Consider the following 16,122-nt stretch of genomic DNA (forward strand, 5'->3'; position numbering starts at 1 on the left):
TTATCAAACCATTCCTCTGATCACTGGTGCCCGGGTGAGCACCTATGCAGTCATTAGTGAGCACCAGATTGAATATCGCATCCACCCTCGAAGGTTTCATTACTACTTGTTTACACAGAGCCTCTTGAAGAGTATCTAGTATCTCTCTACTCCTTGTATATTCCACAGAAGGGTTACGCCAGTCCACATCCGACAGATTAAAATCTTCAACAAGCAACACATTGCCCTTCTTTCCTACCTTTTGGATGTCTTCTATCAATCACTTTCCAGTTTTTCTGTATGAGTCGGAGGCCTGTAGACTACACCAAGTGTAAATGGAAGCACCATCTTCTCTTATTTTTATTTTTTTTTAGGAGAGCCTATAATGCTTCTTCCCTACCCCATCCCTTGCTTTTCAGTTGCTTGGATATTGTGTTTGACATAAAGAGATTCTACTTTCCCTTTCCTGTCCTCTTTGCCGTTCCTTAAGTTATAGCCTGGGATCCCAATCATGAGACTCAGTGAAACAAGTTTCTATAACAACAACAATGTCGAAGTCTGCCTCCACCATCAAGACCTGTAGCTTTGAGATTTTATTGCCCAGACTAGAGCATTTGTGGTAATAGCTTTCCAACTTTTCTCATAAAATCCTGGAAGGTGCCCAGAAATTTACCAAATTTCTTCCTCAAAAACTGGCAGAGTTTTATTAATCGATGAAAATCTGTGAGGTGTTTGAGAGGCATGACCTATGATGCTTTTGAAATAGCATTGAGAGCCTTTACCGTGGATCTTGATGCCCTAAGTCTTTACTTGTTGTGGGCTTCTGACTTTCATGAAGATGTGCAGGAAAGGCTCAAAGATGTGTGTGGTTATGGTGAAAATTTCTTCAGAGGAAAGGTCAAGAAAATGGTGGAGCCCATGAAAGATGACCAGGCTATGCTTCAGACTTCATTCATTGTCCCCTCCAAACCAAACACCATATCTTGGAGGTTTCACTGTATCTATGTAGGAGTCTGTTTTACCCTCAAAAGCAAAGGTTCTCGGGCCTTGCTGTCCCAAAAACCTGGGCTCAAAGTCTCACCATTGATATTAGAGAGTCTGTAATATCTATATGATCTTCCTGTTAAAACTAGGGATGAGTTTTTGATGACATTTAGAGGAGATAGCCAGAATCCTAGTCTCAGTTCTGGAAGACCACCTTGTTGGGGGGGAGGAGGTTGAAGTTTGTCAATAACTGTTAGCCTGTTGTAACTTCAGGCAGTTGGTTACTCAGGATCATTAAAGAAAATGTTATAAATTATATTTATTGGGAATACTTCCTTTTTGTCCACCCAACCAAAAAAAAACACCCGAGGCTCACTCTACATCAGAACCTGCACAGTTTGGAAATCTGTCTCGCTGCAGGAGGAAGGGTGGGGGTTTTACTTCAGATACTTATCCTGGGTTATTTTTGTACCAGAATTCTATCCTATCCTAGATTAAGGGCTTTGAATAAAGTTTTGAAAAAAGAAAAGGTTTTAAGATGGTTACCCAATGCTCTGTCATTCCCCTTCCCAACAAAGGAAAAGTATAACCCAGCGCATAATTGTTCCTTTTACATGCCATGCTACCCTCAATGATCACAAACAGTAAAGAAAAAAAAAGTAATAATTCCACAATACTTCCTTTATCTCTATTACCCTTTATCCCGCAAGCCCTCCCTCCAACTTATATGAAAGAACACAAGTTTATACAATTGATCTTTTCTAACTGCGGGAGGTTTTCATAGTTCTTAAGGAGGGACTGGGACCCGGTTTCGCAGGTTTGTGCTTAAGTGACCAGCATCAGTGATTAGTGGAGGTTTCTTTGGGTTGTGGCTATATGGGTTAAGTGAAGAGGAAGTTAGTGGGGGTGGGCAGGAGGGCTGGAGGTTTGACAGTAGGTGAGGGTAAAATGCTAAGTGGACAATGCAATATAGTGTTCTCAGTCAAGCGCACAGCTTGACATGCGGTTGGATTTACTAGAATAACTTCCAATGCAGTAATGGGATTAGCGTGTCCAAAACAAGTGCATAGCTAATAGCGCTCTTCACATGTAGATGAGGCTATTAGCTATAACCCCTGATGCAAAAAATAGCCATGCACTTGTTGTGCATGTTTTAACACGGCAAATTTAACACCAGCCCCAGACCTGGCGTTAAGTCTTGCTACGCACCAAGGGCTCAACTAAAAAGCCCAAAATACTGCTTTTCTGTGGTTGTACCTACTTAGTATTGTCGCAATACTAAGTAGGAGGAACCATAGAAAGCAGCATCATGAAAAAATACAAAGACTTGATGGAAAAAAAAAATAAATTTCAGGGTGCACAATACACAACCTGCAATATAAATGCTCCAGGCCTTGTATATTGTGCATGTGAATTAGCTGCCACAGGATAAAACGGATGCTCATATTGAGCATCTATTTTCATAACCCGCACACAGCACATGTTTCCTGGGTGCTTGATGGCAAGGATGTGCTAGGTAAGCACAGTTTATCCCTACCGTGTCCTTTTTAGCGTGGCAGCTCATTTGAGTATTGCATCGGGTGCCCAGGTGAAGTATATATGCACACATTGAAAGAATGGGCACCTAGTTTAGACACACATTTTTTCGCGCCTGATATTAAAATGGCCTCTAAGTGTTTTTTTTTTTTGAGGGATTCACCTTTAAGAGTTATGAGTGGCATTCTTTCTCTGGTTTGGAATAGCTATGGGGTCTAGGTTGGAGTAGCCTGTCACATTTTGTGTGCTTACTCTATTAGTAGGGAACCCATTATGCACATAAGTAGCTAACTTGGTTCGTTGCATCACTTGGGATGTTTGTGGTTTCAACTCTATTGTAAAATGTTACAAAGTATTACAGGCGCTGAAGAGATCTAAAACTGGAATTGGTGTGCTTCAAGAAACCCATCTTAGTGAAGAAGAACATCCTAAACTTAGATGTCAGTGAGTTGGGGAGCTGGTTTTTTTTTTTTTTTTTTTTTTGCATCCTAGGTTGCAGGAGCATAGGGGTGACTATATTGATTAGCAGAGCCCTGCCATTTCAGGTAAATACAATTTTGAAAGACCCGGACGGAATGTGTATCTTGCTGGAAGGTTCCCTATTTGGGAAACCTATCTTGCTCTGTATTATTTATGCTCCTAATATTAATTAGTCATGGATTCTTCGCTAAACTGACACTTAAGCTATTCAAATATAGTCACCTGCCTATGGTACTTGGAGGGAACTTTAACTTTATTTCTGATGTGGATAGGTTGCCAGCTAAGTCAATTCATCCACTTGACTCTGCTAGAGGGGTCTCTTTTTTTTTTTTTTTTTCTTCTCTGTAACACACACATTTCTAGAGCACAGAATATTTAAGCTAGGGTAGATGTACTTAAAAGTTGGGAGGAGATATAAAATAGAGGGAAAAAAATACCAAGATAGTTGCAAATGTAGGTCCCTGGCACCAAATCCCTGCCCTGGTTTCCAACTGAGCCTGAAGCCCAAAGGAACAGGAGAAAATTACCAAGTCTATCCCCCAACACGCACAGAGATCAGGACAGAACCATAAGGCCCATCTAGTCTGCCCAAATTATTTCCTATCAGTTCTCATAGAACCCAACTTATCTCTAGCTTTCCCTTTACTTCTCTGGAACTAAAGATCCTCTCTGATAATCCCATGCTTTCCTTAATTCACTTAGGGTGTTTGACTCTACCACGTTGTTCTGGGTTCAGACCATGCACACTGACATTTTGCCCAGGGGCTCTGACCTGGGGTGCTAATCTCACTGAGGTTTACACTGGGGGCTACCTGAGATGCTTATCGCCTGCATGCCCACAAGACTGCCTCGGGGACTTACCCAATATAAACACACACAATTACTGGGATTAAACCTGGGGGCTTGAACTTTGATTCAGTACTTCACGATTCCAGGTACATAGGAAAGTAAGTTTATTTGAGTAATAGGAGGATAGAACAAATAAAATCAGATCATACAGAAGAAATAATGGTAGATAATGACAATTGCTAAATATATAAAAAGGTTACATGTTTCCAAAAGATCAGCCTGTACTATCACGTCCAGAGCATGCTCTTCCTCTTGCTGTTATTACTCCTTATACACTAAAAATGCTTGGGAAAGCAGTGATGTTCATTCCCTCTGAGTTCTTATCAATTTCAGGTGCAGCTGTGTGGCCTTCATTCTCTCTCAGGCTTTAGTATAAGTTAATTGCTTATTTTCTCATCATAGACCTATTGGAATAACTAAAATAAACATTCTTGCCTGTTTGTAAACATTTCACAGTGCAAAACGGTAAATAGGAGATCACTCAGAGGTTGGCCTCTGGTCTTCAAACTAGTCTGTGTCTGGGTGAAAACTCTGAATCCATAACTGCCTAACCTCTATATACATTCTCAGCAAAAGTAACCAAAAATGACTCCAACACATTTACAGTGGAAGGCTTATCTGTGCAGCTTTCACAGTTTCAGTCAAATATTTTTAATATTACTCCTGAGTCTACCCCCTTGAAGCTTTATATCATGGTGTCTTGTTTTAGAATCCCCTTCCCACTGAAAATATTTACATTATGTGCATTATTTATGTTCCCCTTGCTTTCTTCTCAAGGACCTAAACGTGTATACCTTAATCTTATTTCATAAGGTTTTTGGTGCAGACTATGCATCATTTTGATAGCCCTCCTTTAGAGGACCTCAACTTTCTCTAATACTTTTAGGAACAGGACTTCCTTTGCAGACAAAAAGAAATTGGAACGGTGGGCAGGACCAGAGCCAGTTGTAATCTGTGCAAAGAGGTGGGACCAGGGCTGGGTATGAACTGTTTCTCATCCCCCCTCTCCCCTGAAACACACACTTAAGATGCTCAATAAACACTGGTAGGTGAAAGACACCTGGGGCTTAGGGATGCAAGATCACTGGGGTAAGGAGGAGAAAAGGGCTCTTTCTCTCTTGCATTCTCCTCTCCACCCTGTGATCCTGAGCCTCCATCCCTAGTCCCGCTATAAAATCCACCAGTGGTGCTAAAGGCCCGAAGGCTAATCTCCATTTCTGGTGGTTCGAGCCTCTCTCTCCCTGGAAAATTACCCTCTCCAGCAACTCTCTTCCTCTCCCTGCTTGGCCAGTAAGGTACAGGCATCCTCTTAGCCAGAATCAGGTGGGTCACCTCTGCTTTGGGGGTGAGGAGCAGACTGGTGTGCACTGTTCTCAGCTTCCTTGTACAGGGGTGTGGGACCTGGAATTAAAAAGTGGACTTCTCTTTGCCTCCTTGTGGGTGGAAGGAAGAGCGAAATACCACAGGCTCTCATCACTCTCTCTTCTCTCTCCCACCCCACTCCCCCACTATGGCCAATCTTATCCCCTTTCCTCCTCTTTCTCCATCCCTCCTGATCAATTCACTCATTGACTGATCATCTTACTGATATCTCATAGCCTCTATGATTGTCCCACTCCTACTCTGCAACACCTTTGATCCCTTGATTCACCCTGTCCCCTTCCAGCTCACATAACCCATAGCCTCTCTGATCATTTTACTCACTTTTTTGCCCTCCCCTCCCTCTGATCTCATTTTCTTGCCCACTGTATCTCCTTACTCACTTTCCTTCACCTCCTTCTAATCCTTTCATTTATCTCACATCCTCTCATTCACTGTCTTGGCCATTTCTCTCTCACTGGTGAGGTTACTAGCAGTGGAGGCAGCAGGGCCTGGAATGACAACATGATAAGCAGAAAGCCAACATACTCAGTGGTGGAAGAAGCAGTGGAGCTGACAGGCAGTCCCCCTGTCTTTTTGACTTTGGATGTTCTTCCTCAGAGCCTCCTAAACTATGCTGGGAAACTGCACAAAAATCAAAACTATATGCCTGCCTTTGTCAGAGTAAGCAGCTCTAGCACACAAATAGAACACAAAGAAAAACATCTAGAAACATGATAGCAGAAAAAGACCATATGGCCCATCCATTGCCAGCTGTCCAATTAATTTAGCATTATAATTCTTATCACTTCCTTAGAGATCCCCTACTATGTTTTTCTCCACCACTTTCACTGGAAGGCTGTTCCATGCATCTACCACTCTCTCTGTGAAGAAACATTTCCTAAGGTTATTCCTTAGTTTTACCCCCTTTTAACCTCATTGCATGACTTCTCATTCTGGAGCTCCTTTCCGTTGAAAAAGGCTCGCCACCTGTGCATGGAAACCTTTGAGATATTTGAATATCTCATCATATCTCCCCTACCCTGACTTTCCTCTAGAGCAGTGGTTCTCAACCTTTTTTCGGCCGGGACACACCTGGCAGATGGTTCTCACATGCGTGACACACTGAACATGTGACCGTCATGGGACAAAATGTAAATATACCGTATTTTTCGCTCCATAAGACGCACTTTTTTTCCCCCAAAGGTGGGGGGAAAATGTATGTGCGTCTTATGGAGCGAATATAAAAAAAAAACCAAACAAAAATCTAACAAACACCCCCCCCCCCGACTCCCCCAAGACCTGCCGACTTAATTTCCTACAAAACCCCCCCCCCCCCAAGACCTGACAAATTAATTTCCTGCAACCCCCCACCCTCCTGACCCCCCCAAGACCTGCCAAACGTCCCTGGTGGTCCAGCGGGGGTCCGGGAATGATTTCCTGGGCGTGGGCCGTCGGCTGCCAGTAAACAAAATGGCGCCGACGGCCCTATGCCCTCACTATGTCACTGAGACCGACCGCTGCTATTGGTCGGTCTCAGTGACATAGTGAGGGCATAGGGCCGTTGGCGCCATTTTGTTTACTGGCAGCCGACGGCCCTATGCCCTCACTATGTCACTGAGACCGATCGCTGCTATTGGTCGGTCTCAGTGACATAGTGAGGGCATAGGGCCGTCGGCTGCCAGTAAACAAAATGGCGCCGACGGCCCTATGCCCTCACTATGTCACTGAGACCGACCAATAGCAGCGGTCGGTCTCAGTGACATAGTGAGGGCATAGGGCCGTCGGCGCCATTTTGTTTACTGGCAGCCGACGGCTCACGCCCAGGAGATCATTCCCGGACCGCTCCTGGACCCCCGCTGGACCACCAGGGACGTTTGGCAGGTCTTGGGGGGGTCAGGAGGGTGGGGGGTTGCAGGAAATTAATTCGGCAGGTCTTGGGAGGGTCAGGAGGGTGGGGGGTTGCAGGAAATTAATTCGGCAGGTCTTGGGGGGGGTCAGGGGGGGGGAGGTTGTTAATTTAAAGGGTTGGGATGGGGGGGGGGGGGTTTTGGGGGTTCCCACAGAAAGAAAAATTTTCTGATCTGGGGAGTGGACCGAAATGGCCCTCCCCAGACCCGAAAACAAAATGGGGAGAAAAAAAAAAACTATGCACTCCCCTAATTTGCTCCATAAGACGCCCAGACGCAGAGCCGGTTTAGCACAATTTTTTTTTTTTTTAATTTTCCCCCTCTGAATCCTAGGTGCGTCTTATGGTCAGGTGCGTCTTATGGAGCGAAAAATACGGTACATTCTGCATCCTCAGGAACCACGTTGACCCCCAAAAATGGGTGCAGAGCAGACCTAGGGCATTACCTGTACAGCTCACCATACAAAAAAGATATTCTGGATCTGATGACATCTCAGTAAAAGCAAAACATCCCTCCTTATGAAAAGACAGTAATTTACCACTACAAATATTTACCACCTCCTATTGGGAAAACAGAGCAAGCCAAGCTGCTATAGATACCCACTTAGAAATAATTGTAAAACTATACTAATAAATGTTACAAAACAGCTGATGAACAGAATAACATCCAACAATTAAAAACTCATAAAAATTAATAAAAATTGTCTAAATATCAAAATATTTCAAAACAGCAGACACATCACATAATACCCAATAATTAAAATGGCAGTCAATCAAGAAAAATAAACTTAAAAAGCTGCCTTTACTTACCCTCTCCAGCAACTCTCCTACTCCTTTCCCTTGCAGACCAATAGCACTCACTAGAAGCAGCAGTGGCTGCTGAAGCTATGTCCTCACAGTCCTCTTCCTTAAGGCCCACAACCAGTGACAACCAGTCTCTGTCTCACACAGACTAGTAACTTCCCTAACTAGTATCTCTTCCTCACACACACATACCAGTCACCTCCCTGACCAGTCTCTCTCAATCACACACATGCTCTGTCACTTACATACAATCTCACATATATTCTGTCACTTACAACCACACACACTGCCACTCATGCACCCATTTTACCACACACACAAGCTCTCACTCATGCACCCAGGCACCCATTCTACCACACGCACACAAAGCTGCCACTCAGGCACCCATTCTACAACAGGCACACAAGCTCTCACTCATGCAACCAGGCATGCATTCCAACACAAACACACACACACAGCTGCCACTCACGCACCCAGGCACCCATTCTACCACACTCACACACAAGCTCTCACTCATGCACCCATTCTACCACAGGCACACAATCTCTCACTCATGCACCCATTCTACCACACTCACACACAAGCGCTTACTCATGCACCCATTCTACCACAGGCACACAAGCTCTCACTCATGCACCCAGGCACCCATTCTACCACACTCACACACAATCTCTCACTCATGCACCCATTCTACCACAGGCACACAAGCTCTCACTCATGCACCCAGGCACCCATTCTACCACACTCACACACAATCTCTCACTCATGCACCCATTCTACCACAGGCACACAAGCTCTCACTCATGCACCCAGGCACCCATTCTACCACACTCACACACAATCTCTCACTCATGCACCCATTCTACCACAGGCACACAAGCTCTCACTCATGCACCCAGGCACCCATTCTACCACACTCACACACAATCTCTCACTCATGCACCCATTCTACCACAGGCACACAATCTCACATGGAGCTTCTTCTCGTTGTTTGGCCCAATAAGCCTGGCCTCCACTTCTCAGCTGCCTCTGGCCTGATCTCTCACGGTGCACAGGGTCTCTCCATCTTCAGCCGCCGGCAAGGGTGCACAGCATCTCGGGCCCGCTGGCCTCGGCTTGCAGCGTCTCTTCTTTCTTCGGCCCCGCTGGCGTCGGGGCGCAGGTCTCTTCATTCTTCGGACGCGCTGACGTCGGAGCACAGGTCTCTTCATTCTTCGGCCCCGCTGGCGTCGGGGCGCAGGTCTCTTCATTCTTCGGCCCCGCTGGCGTCGGGGCGCAGGTCTCTTCATTCTTCGGACGCGCTGACGTCGGAGCGCAGGTCTCTTCATTCTTCGGCCCCGCTGGCGTCGGGGCGCAGGTCTCTTCATTCTTCGGACGCGCTGACGTCGGAGCGCAGGTCTCTTCATTCTTCGGCCCCGCTGGCGTCGGGGCGCAGGTCTCTTCATTCTTCGGACGCGCTGACGTCGGAGCACAGGTCTCTTCATTCTTCGGCCCCGCTGGCGTCGGGGCGCAGGTCTCTTCATTCTTCGGACGCGCTGACGTCGGAGCACAGGTCTCTTCATTTTTTGGCCCCGCTGGCGTCGGCGCGCAGGTTTCTCCACTCTTCAGCCACCGCGTGTCTCTTCATTCTTTGACCCCGCGGCGTCAGCGCGCAGGTCTCTTCATTTTTCGGCCCCGCTGACGTCGGGGCGCAGGTCTCTCCGCTCTTCAGCCGCCGGCAGCGGCGCGCAGCGTCTTTTCTTTCTTCGGTCCCGCCGGCCTGGCCTTCAGCGGTGGCGCGCAGCATCTCTCCATTCTTCAGCCCCGCCCCTGGGGAGAAGGGAAGCACAAGCAGGGCAGTGGAACACCGGGAGCTGCGAGACACCGCTTGAGAACCACTGCTCTAGAGTAAACTAAATACGTCCCCATGTCGGGAGACCAGAGTGTAAGCGGTGAATCGATACAAGAATAACCAGCATGGAATGGATATAGAAGAATACGTTCGGAGCTAACCGTCCTCGGCAGTTGTTCAATGGAAGAATCTGTGCATTTCAAGCAAGTTAAGTAGTTCATGAACGAACATTTTAATTGCAGCATTTAAAAAAAGGCTCAACAATTTTTTTTTCTGTACAACCTCAATGATTGTGACCTATGATTAAGTATAAGGCAGAGTCCTAAAGCAACAGCTATCACGATGAAGCCTATTATGATGGTCATGAGTCCTAAATTAAGTAAGAATTGATATGATCATTTGAGCGTCATTGCATGTTTATGATATGGATGCATGTTGGTGTTTTTCATAGTTTCCTCTAGAGTATACATGTTTACATCTTTAAGTCTATCCCCATATGCTTTAGAACAGAGAACACGCTGACCATTTTAGTAGCCACCCTGTGGACCAACTCCATCCTGTTTATATCCTTTGAAGGTGTGGTCTCCAGAGTTGTACATAGTATTCCAGGTGAGCTCTCACCAGGGACCTATATACGGGCAATATCAAGGAGCACACTCTGTTCTGCTCTGCTTCTTCCAAGAGCTGGGGGATGGGACATAAATGATCCTTGTAACTACCTGCTCTGTTCTTTTTCCACAGGGGAGCCAGAATTTATATACACTGCCAACTCTGCTTGCTTGGGTCCCCCCCCAAAAAGATAGCTATTTTGGGTTGCTCTGCCAGAAATTAAGCCCTCTGTAATGGACACAAAAAGGGGATGAATTAACACCAGTTTGAAAGTTGTGAGCAGTAATGCCAGTTATCAAGGCCAGGGTTGAAGTCTTGACAACTTCCACTACTGCTCACAAATTTCAAACAAATATAATTCAAGCCCCCCCCCTTTTTTTTTGTGTGTGCATGTTTTTGCTCTGTAGTATTATCTCTTCCCTTTCTGTTCCCTGCAATATAGGAGAAGAGATGAGGAGGGGGAAACAAGGAGGGGCTGGATTAAGGAGCAGAGTAATGTTCTCTTCTCTTTCAGGCTGATGTAGTATGGTGCGTGGCCACAGCACACAGCTCAACATGCTGTTGAACGCGTGTTTTGGACATGCGGCCGTAACCCCTGATGCAAAACGGGGGTTAGCACATCCAAAATCTGCACAGAGCTGGTGTTAGTTTCTGAGCGGCTAAAAAAAGTGTACAGAAAAGCAGTAAATACTGCTTTTATGTACTTCCAGGGCTGTCCTTGATTGGTCCTTTTCACTAACATTTGTCAGTGAAAAGGACCAATCTCCTTTCAGTACAGCCTTCTGAAAGGTGATTGGTCCTTTCACTGACATGTGACAGTAAAGGGACAATCAGCAATAAGTGAAGGAGTGAATAAATTAATATTAAACATAGAAATGATGGCAGAAGAAGACTAAACAGCCCATCCAGTCTGCCCAGCAAGCTTTCACACTTATTTTTCTCATACTTATCTATTACTCTGACTATTGAGGTCAGGGCCCTTATTGGTAACTTTTTGGTTCTAATTTTCTTCCATCCCCGCCATTGATGTAGAGAGCAGTGCTGGAGCTGTATCAAAGTGAAGTATCAAGCCTAATTGGTTAGGGGTAGTAACCACCGCAATAAGCAAGCTACTCCCACGCTTGTTAACCCAGCCTGTGCAATTTAGTCCTTGTTGGTTGTTGTCCGAATATAAATCCTCTTTTCTTCATCCCCCTGCTGTTGAAGCAGTGAGCTGTGCTGTATATGTATTCAAAGTGAAGTATCAGGCTTAATTGGTTCTGGTTACTAACCGAAGTAACAAGCAAGCTACTCTCACCCTTATTTGTTCACCCAGACTATGCAATTTAGTCCTTGTTGTGTACCCAACACTTTAATATTGATTTATTCACTCCTTCACTTATTGCTGATTGGTCCCTTCATTGTCACATGTCAGTGAAAAGGACCAATAGGAGGCTACTCCTTGGGGGAAGGGAGCTTAGAGCGGGTCAAACATGGGCTCCCAGCCATGTCTCCTAGGCACCTAAGGATGCTCACATTTCCCTAGTGTGTCCTTTTTAGCACGGCAGGTCATTTGAATATAACATCTGGTCCCTGGGAAAGGTGGTAGGGCGTGCATTAAAGTGGGCGCTCAGCGTTGAGCGCCTGCTTTTTAAGCACTGATAATGCGTCGGCCCGTTTGTGCTTCAGGCTCTCTCTCTCCTCTTCCCTGTAGGCTGCCTGGAGAGGAGGGGCTAGAGCAGAATATCCCTACTGCTCTGCCTCTTAAACCTGAAAATAAGTGCCGGTACTGCATTTCTGGCCATTCCCCTATAAATTATGCCCTGTTTCGGAAGACTGGCCTTTAGAATTGGACATGATATCTCAAATGAGATTTCACCAATGACATGGTTATATCATTTAGGCAGTGCATGCAAATCTTTAGGCAGTGCATGCAAATTTCTTATGCATATTTATTGTAGACATCCAGAAAACCAGGTCTCTTTGTGGCTTTTGAGGACTGGAGTTAGCCACCACTGTGCTGATTGATTTTACAATCACAGCCTGCCAGACAAATTTGGCCGTGTTAACACCTGTGCTTCCACTGAGATTTCTAAGTTTTCATATTACTCAGTCATTCATCCTGGCAGGTCCAACACTCATCGTTGACTCAGTCTAATATGGTGCTATAAACTCAAACATGTGCCACATTTTCTCCTATCCTTTCACTTTTAGCAACCAAGTATCTCTGCTTATCTAAAAAGGCAAATTGCTGCATCCAGAGCTTTGAAGCTTATTTCTTTTAGGATGGATATTGAAAGGGAATATATGAGAGGGAATCTTCAGGAACTTATTTCAGAAAATAATATGCAGGGCATAAAATTAAATTTGCTATTCAAAAACGTGTACTCACCAGACTTGTTCATCCTGAGATTAGTAGATTAAAGGAGGGGAGGAGAAATAAATCTGTTTCCTGGTACATATGATAATAGCACAAATTGTCATGTAGGTACAAATATGTATTTTGCACAGCTAGTTGCCACTACCTGTAGATAAAGCAATTTCTGGCATACTGTGTACATGGAAAAACAATAATACTAAATGAGATTGAGGACCAAGACAATATTTGGAATAGAATGACAACTTTCTTTCTATGAAAGACCGTATAAGACACAGTTACTGCAAATATGCAACTATTGGTAATAGTAAATAAATGAATAATTTCATTAAACTTAAGTATTCAATCCAAATCCCATGGTGGTACCGGACCTCATATGGGGGTGAAGAATTTTCACACCTTCCATATATTTTGCAATGTTAGTATGCTAACCAACTGGAAAAGGCCTATTCTAATTCTGATAGTATGTCTGCTGTTCAAATCTTTTGAGAACTCCAGAATAACTGAGGATCAAATCCTCTCAATATGAATACATATTGGAAACTAAGTAGTCTTCTGATAAATTTCAATATTTGATCAAAGTGTCTGGAAAATACATGTGATCAGAGTACAAACTCTCCAGATAACAGCTCACCAGAGGTAACAGATTCAAAGCTGGCAGGTGATAAATCGAGTAATCTTGGGACTGTGGATTCCAGCAGGACAAAAAGGAGCACTGGAGTGGCTGCATGTGAACCCTTGCCCACAGTACTACTTCCAGAGTTGATGCCATGAGGCCTAGGACCTGAAGGTTGTCCCATACCCTGGGGCGCGTCCTGGTCATCAATTGGCGTACCTGTTCCATCAGTTTCCTCCTTCTCAGGAGGGAGAAAGACCCTGTTCTGCTTGGTGTCGAACCGGGACCCCAGGCACCGTGCTAGTGAGCAGATAGTGTCCACATCTGCTAGGGAGACGAAGAGATACTGAGGAGCTAAGGTCACGGCAGGGGTATATCTAGGGTAACGTCAGCTTTGAAATCTGAATCCGTCTCCCATCTGCTAGCAGAGGAGCACACAATCCACTAGTCCTGAATCCATCTGTCTACACTAAGGAAAACGAAATTATAAGGAAAGTAACTTCTCCAGTGATTGAAAGCCTGTGTGTGTGTGAGAGAGAGCATGAATGTAAGTGTATGACTGAGAACCTGTATATATAAGTGAGAGAGATCATGTGTATATATGATTAAGAGCCTGTGTGTATAAGGGAGAGAGAGTGCATGTGTGAATGAGTCTGTGTGAGACACAGCATGTATGCAAGTGTGTGATTGAAAGCCTGTGTAAATGTGAAAAGATAGACAGCATGTGTATAAATGTGATTGAGCCTATATAAGTGAGAGAGAGAGAGCATGGGTATATAGGTGTGTGATTGAGAGCCAGTGTGACAGAGGAGAAAGTTGCAAGCAAACCATCCCTCCTCCTGCAAATTCAAAACAATCTCAGGGCACCTGGATATCAAACCTTCCCAGGTATGCAGAGCAAAGCATTTTTTATCCTTATTTTTCATTATTGGGTCTTTGTCTGCTATTTTGAAATATTTTATTGGTATCTAGAAATTTTTTATGAGTTTTTTAATTATTGGATATTCCATTCATCAGCTGTTTTGAAATCTGTTCATTTTATTATGGTTTTACTGCTATTGGTTTTATATTTCTTGACTTGTTGAGGACTGGTGATGTTTCTCTTTTTCCTTTGTTACACTGCAATACAGTGTGTCTGGCTTGTTGCGGTTTCTAGTTCAGTTTTGGTCTGCATGTTTCTAGCTATGCTTTATGGTCTCTTCATTCTTTGTTAGGTGAGGGTCAGCACACGTGATTCAGGTGAGGGTTTTCTGCAGGCATGTAGTTTCTGTGTAGGACTCTATCGCAGCCTGGCTTGGTCAGTTTTCCTAATAGGAGGTATATTGGTGTCTTAAGGCCTGGTGTAATATTTTCAGTGTTTCCTTTTCTTAGGTAAGGTGGTTACTGTTTGAGTGCTGTTTTGGTATGGAATGTTTACTGTTTATGCAATTTCTGTTAAGACAGAGTACTTATCTTTCCCTTGTGTCATTCTTAACAATAAAAATCATACTGAACCTTTATTTTTTATTTCCACCGTGAATTATAATGAGCATGTGTGTCACACGCCATGAATTATGAGCATGTGTGTCACATGTGAGCGTGGTCTGTAAGGTGTGTCATGATGGGGAAAAGGTTGAGAACCACTGCTCTAATCATCTTTTTCCTATTGGTTATCAATTGGTGCACTCATGAATAGGCCACTGTAGCAGATGGGGGGTCAGTCATGCTTGTAAAAAAGCATATCCCATCTCTTGAGGCTTGCTTATGCTGGAGCACCAGAGTGGTACCTTGCCAAATAGCACAAGAGAGTAGAGGCTGTATAGAGGGAGGGAGAGAGACAGAAAATGAGGTGACAGAGTGAGACCAAAGAATGGAATGGAAGAAGAAAGGGGTGGAAAGGTGAGGAAGAAACATCCTTGGTGCTGCATCAGTATGTGAACTAAAACCTGGTACTCCCTTCAGAGAGTGGAAGAGGAACTCAAGCAAGATCTAAATAGATAAGAGAACCTACAGAGAGAGGGGAAGCAGAAGATATACGGAAGAAGGGGGAGATGTGGTGGAGATGAAAAATCTAAGAAAGAGAGGAAATGAGGCATTATGCAGCATTTTCTAAGACCCCTTACTATGTCAGAAATTGCTTTATCTGCCTGCAGGTGGGTTCCCTGAACAACGTGGAGTTCTCATTTTATTTACCTTTTTTTGTGGCACTTAGCTGCACAAAATACATACTGGTACTTCCTTGACAATTTATGTTGCTGTATATATCGGGAAGAGCTGATTTATTACCCCTCCTGCTTTTAATCCACTAATCTCAGAATAAGCAAGTCTAGTGAGTATGCATTTTTTTTTCTTCTTGCAAGTACAATCTGGTCTGCATTTCATTTTCTGTAATAAATTCCTGAAGATGTATTCTCATGCAGTTCCTTCCAATATCCAAGCTAAGAGGAATAAGCTATACAAGGTTTGGTTGTGCAGGAAGTGGACCCTTGGCTTGGGGCAGGGTTGGTCTGGCCCTCCGGTCAGACCCGGAGGGTGCCTGCCACCAGAAGGCGGAGTACAGGAGGAGATGGTCACAAGTGGGCCTCGTAGGATCTCAGATGAGAGAGTTCAAGGTAGGCCCACCACCACAAGGATGCACGGTCGTTGTCCTGGGAAGGAGGCCAGTAAGAGGAGTCCATGTGGAAAGCAAGGGTCGGCAACAAGAGATCAGTCCAGAGTAGTTAGCCAAGGCAAGGTCGGGTTCCAGAAGGCAATCAGTGTAGTCAGGTCACAGGCATAGGTTCGGGCAGGTGGCAGGGAAGGATGGTCAAGGAACAGGCAAAAGGTCAGTA

General features: G+C 44.7%; 1 protein-coding gene across 4 annotated transcripts in view; it reads left to right on the plus strand.

Annotated features, from left to right (window-relative positions):
- LOC115093936 (arf-GAP with GTPase, ANK repeat and PH domain-containing protein 1) overlaps positions 1-16,122 on the plus strand; it is a 1,595,449-nt gene that overhangs the window by 22,042 nt on the left and 1,557,285 nt on the right. The window contains exon 1 of one of the 4 annotated variants that reach the window (XM_029606398.1): positions 9,394-9,939. The exons of the other annotated variants lie outside the window; for them this stretch is intronic. Coding sequence (XP_029462258.1) covers positions 9,912-9,939 — 28 coding nt within the window. The 5' untranslated portion in view covers positions 9,394-9,911. Of the gene's footprint in view, positions 1-9,393; positions 9,940-16,122 lie in introns of those variants that run through there. 4 annotated transcript variants of the gene reach the window in all.

This window comes from Rhinatrema bivittatum, chromosome 6 (genome assembly GCF_901001135.1).
Source record: "Rhinatrema bivittatum chromosome 6, aRhiBiv1.1, whole genome shotgun sequence".
Classification (NCBI taxonomy): Eukaryota; Metazoa; Chordata; class Amphibia; order Gymnophiona; family Rhinatrematidae; genus Rhinatrema; species Rhinatrema bivittatum.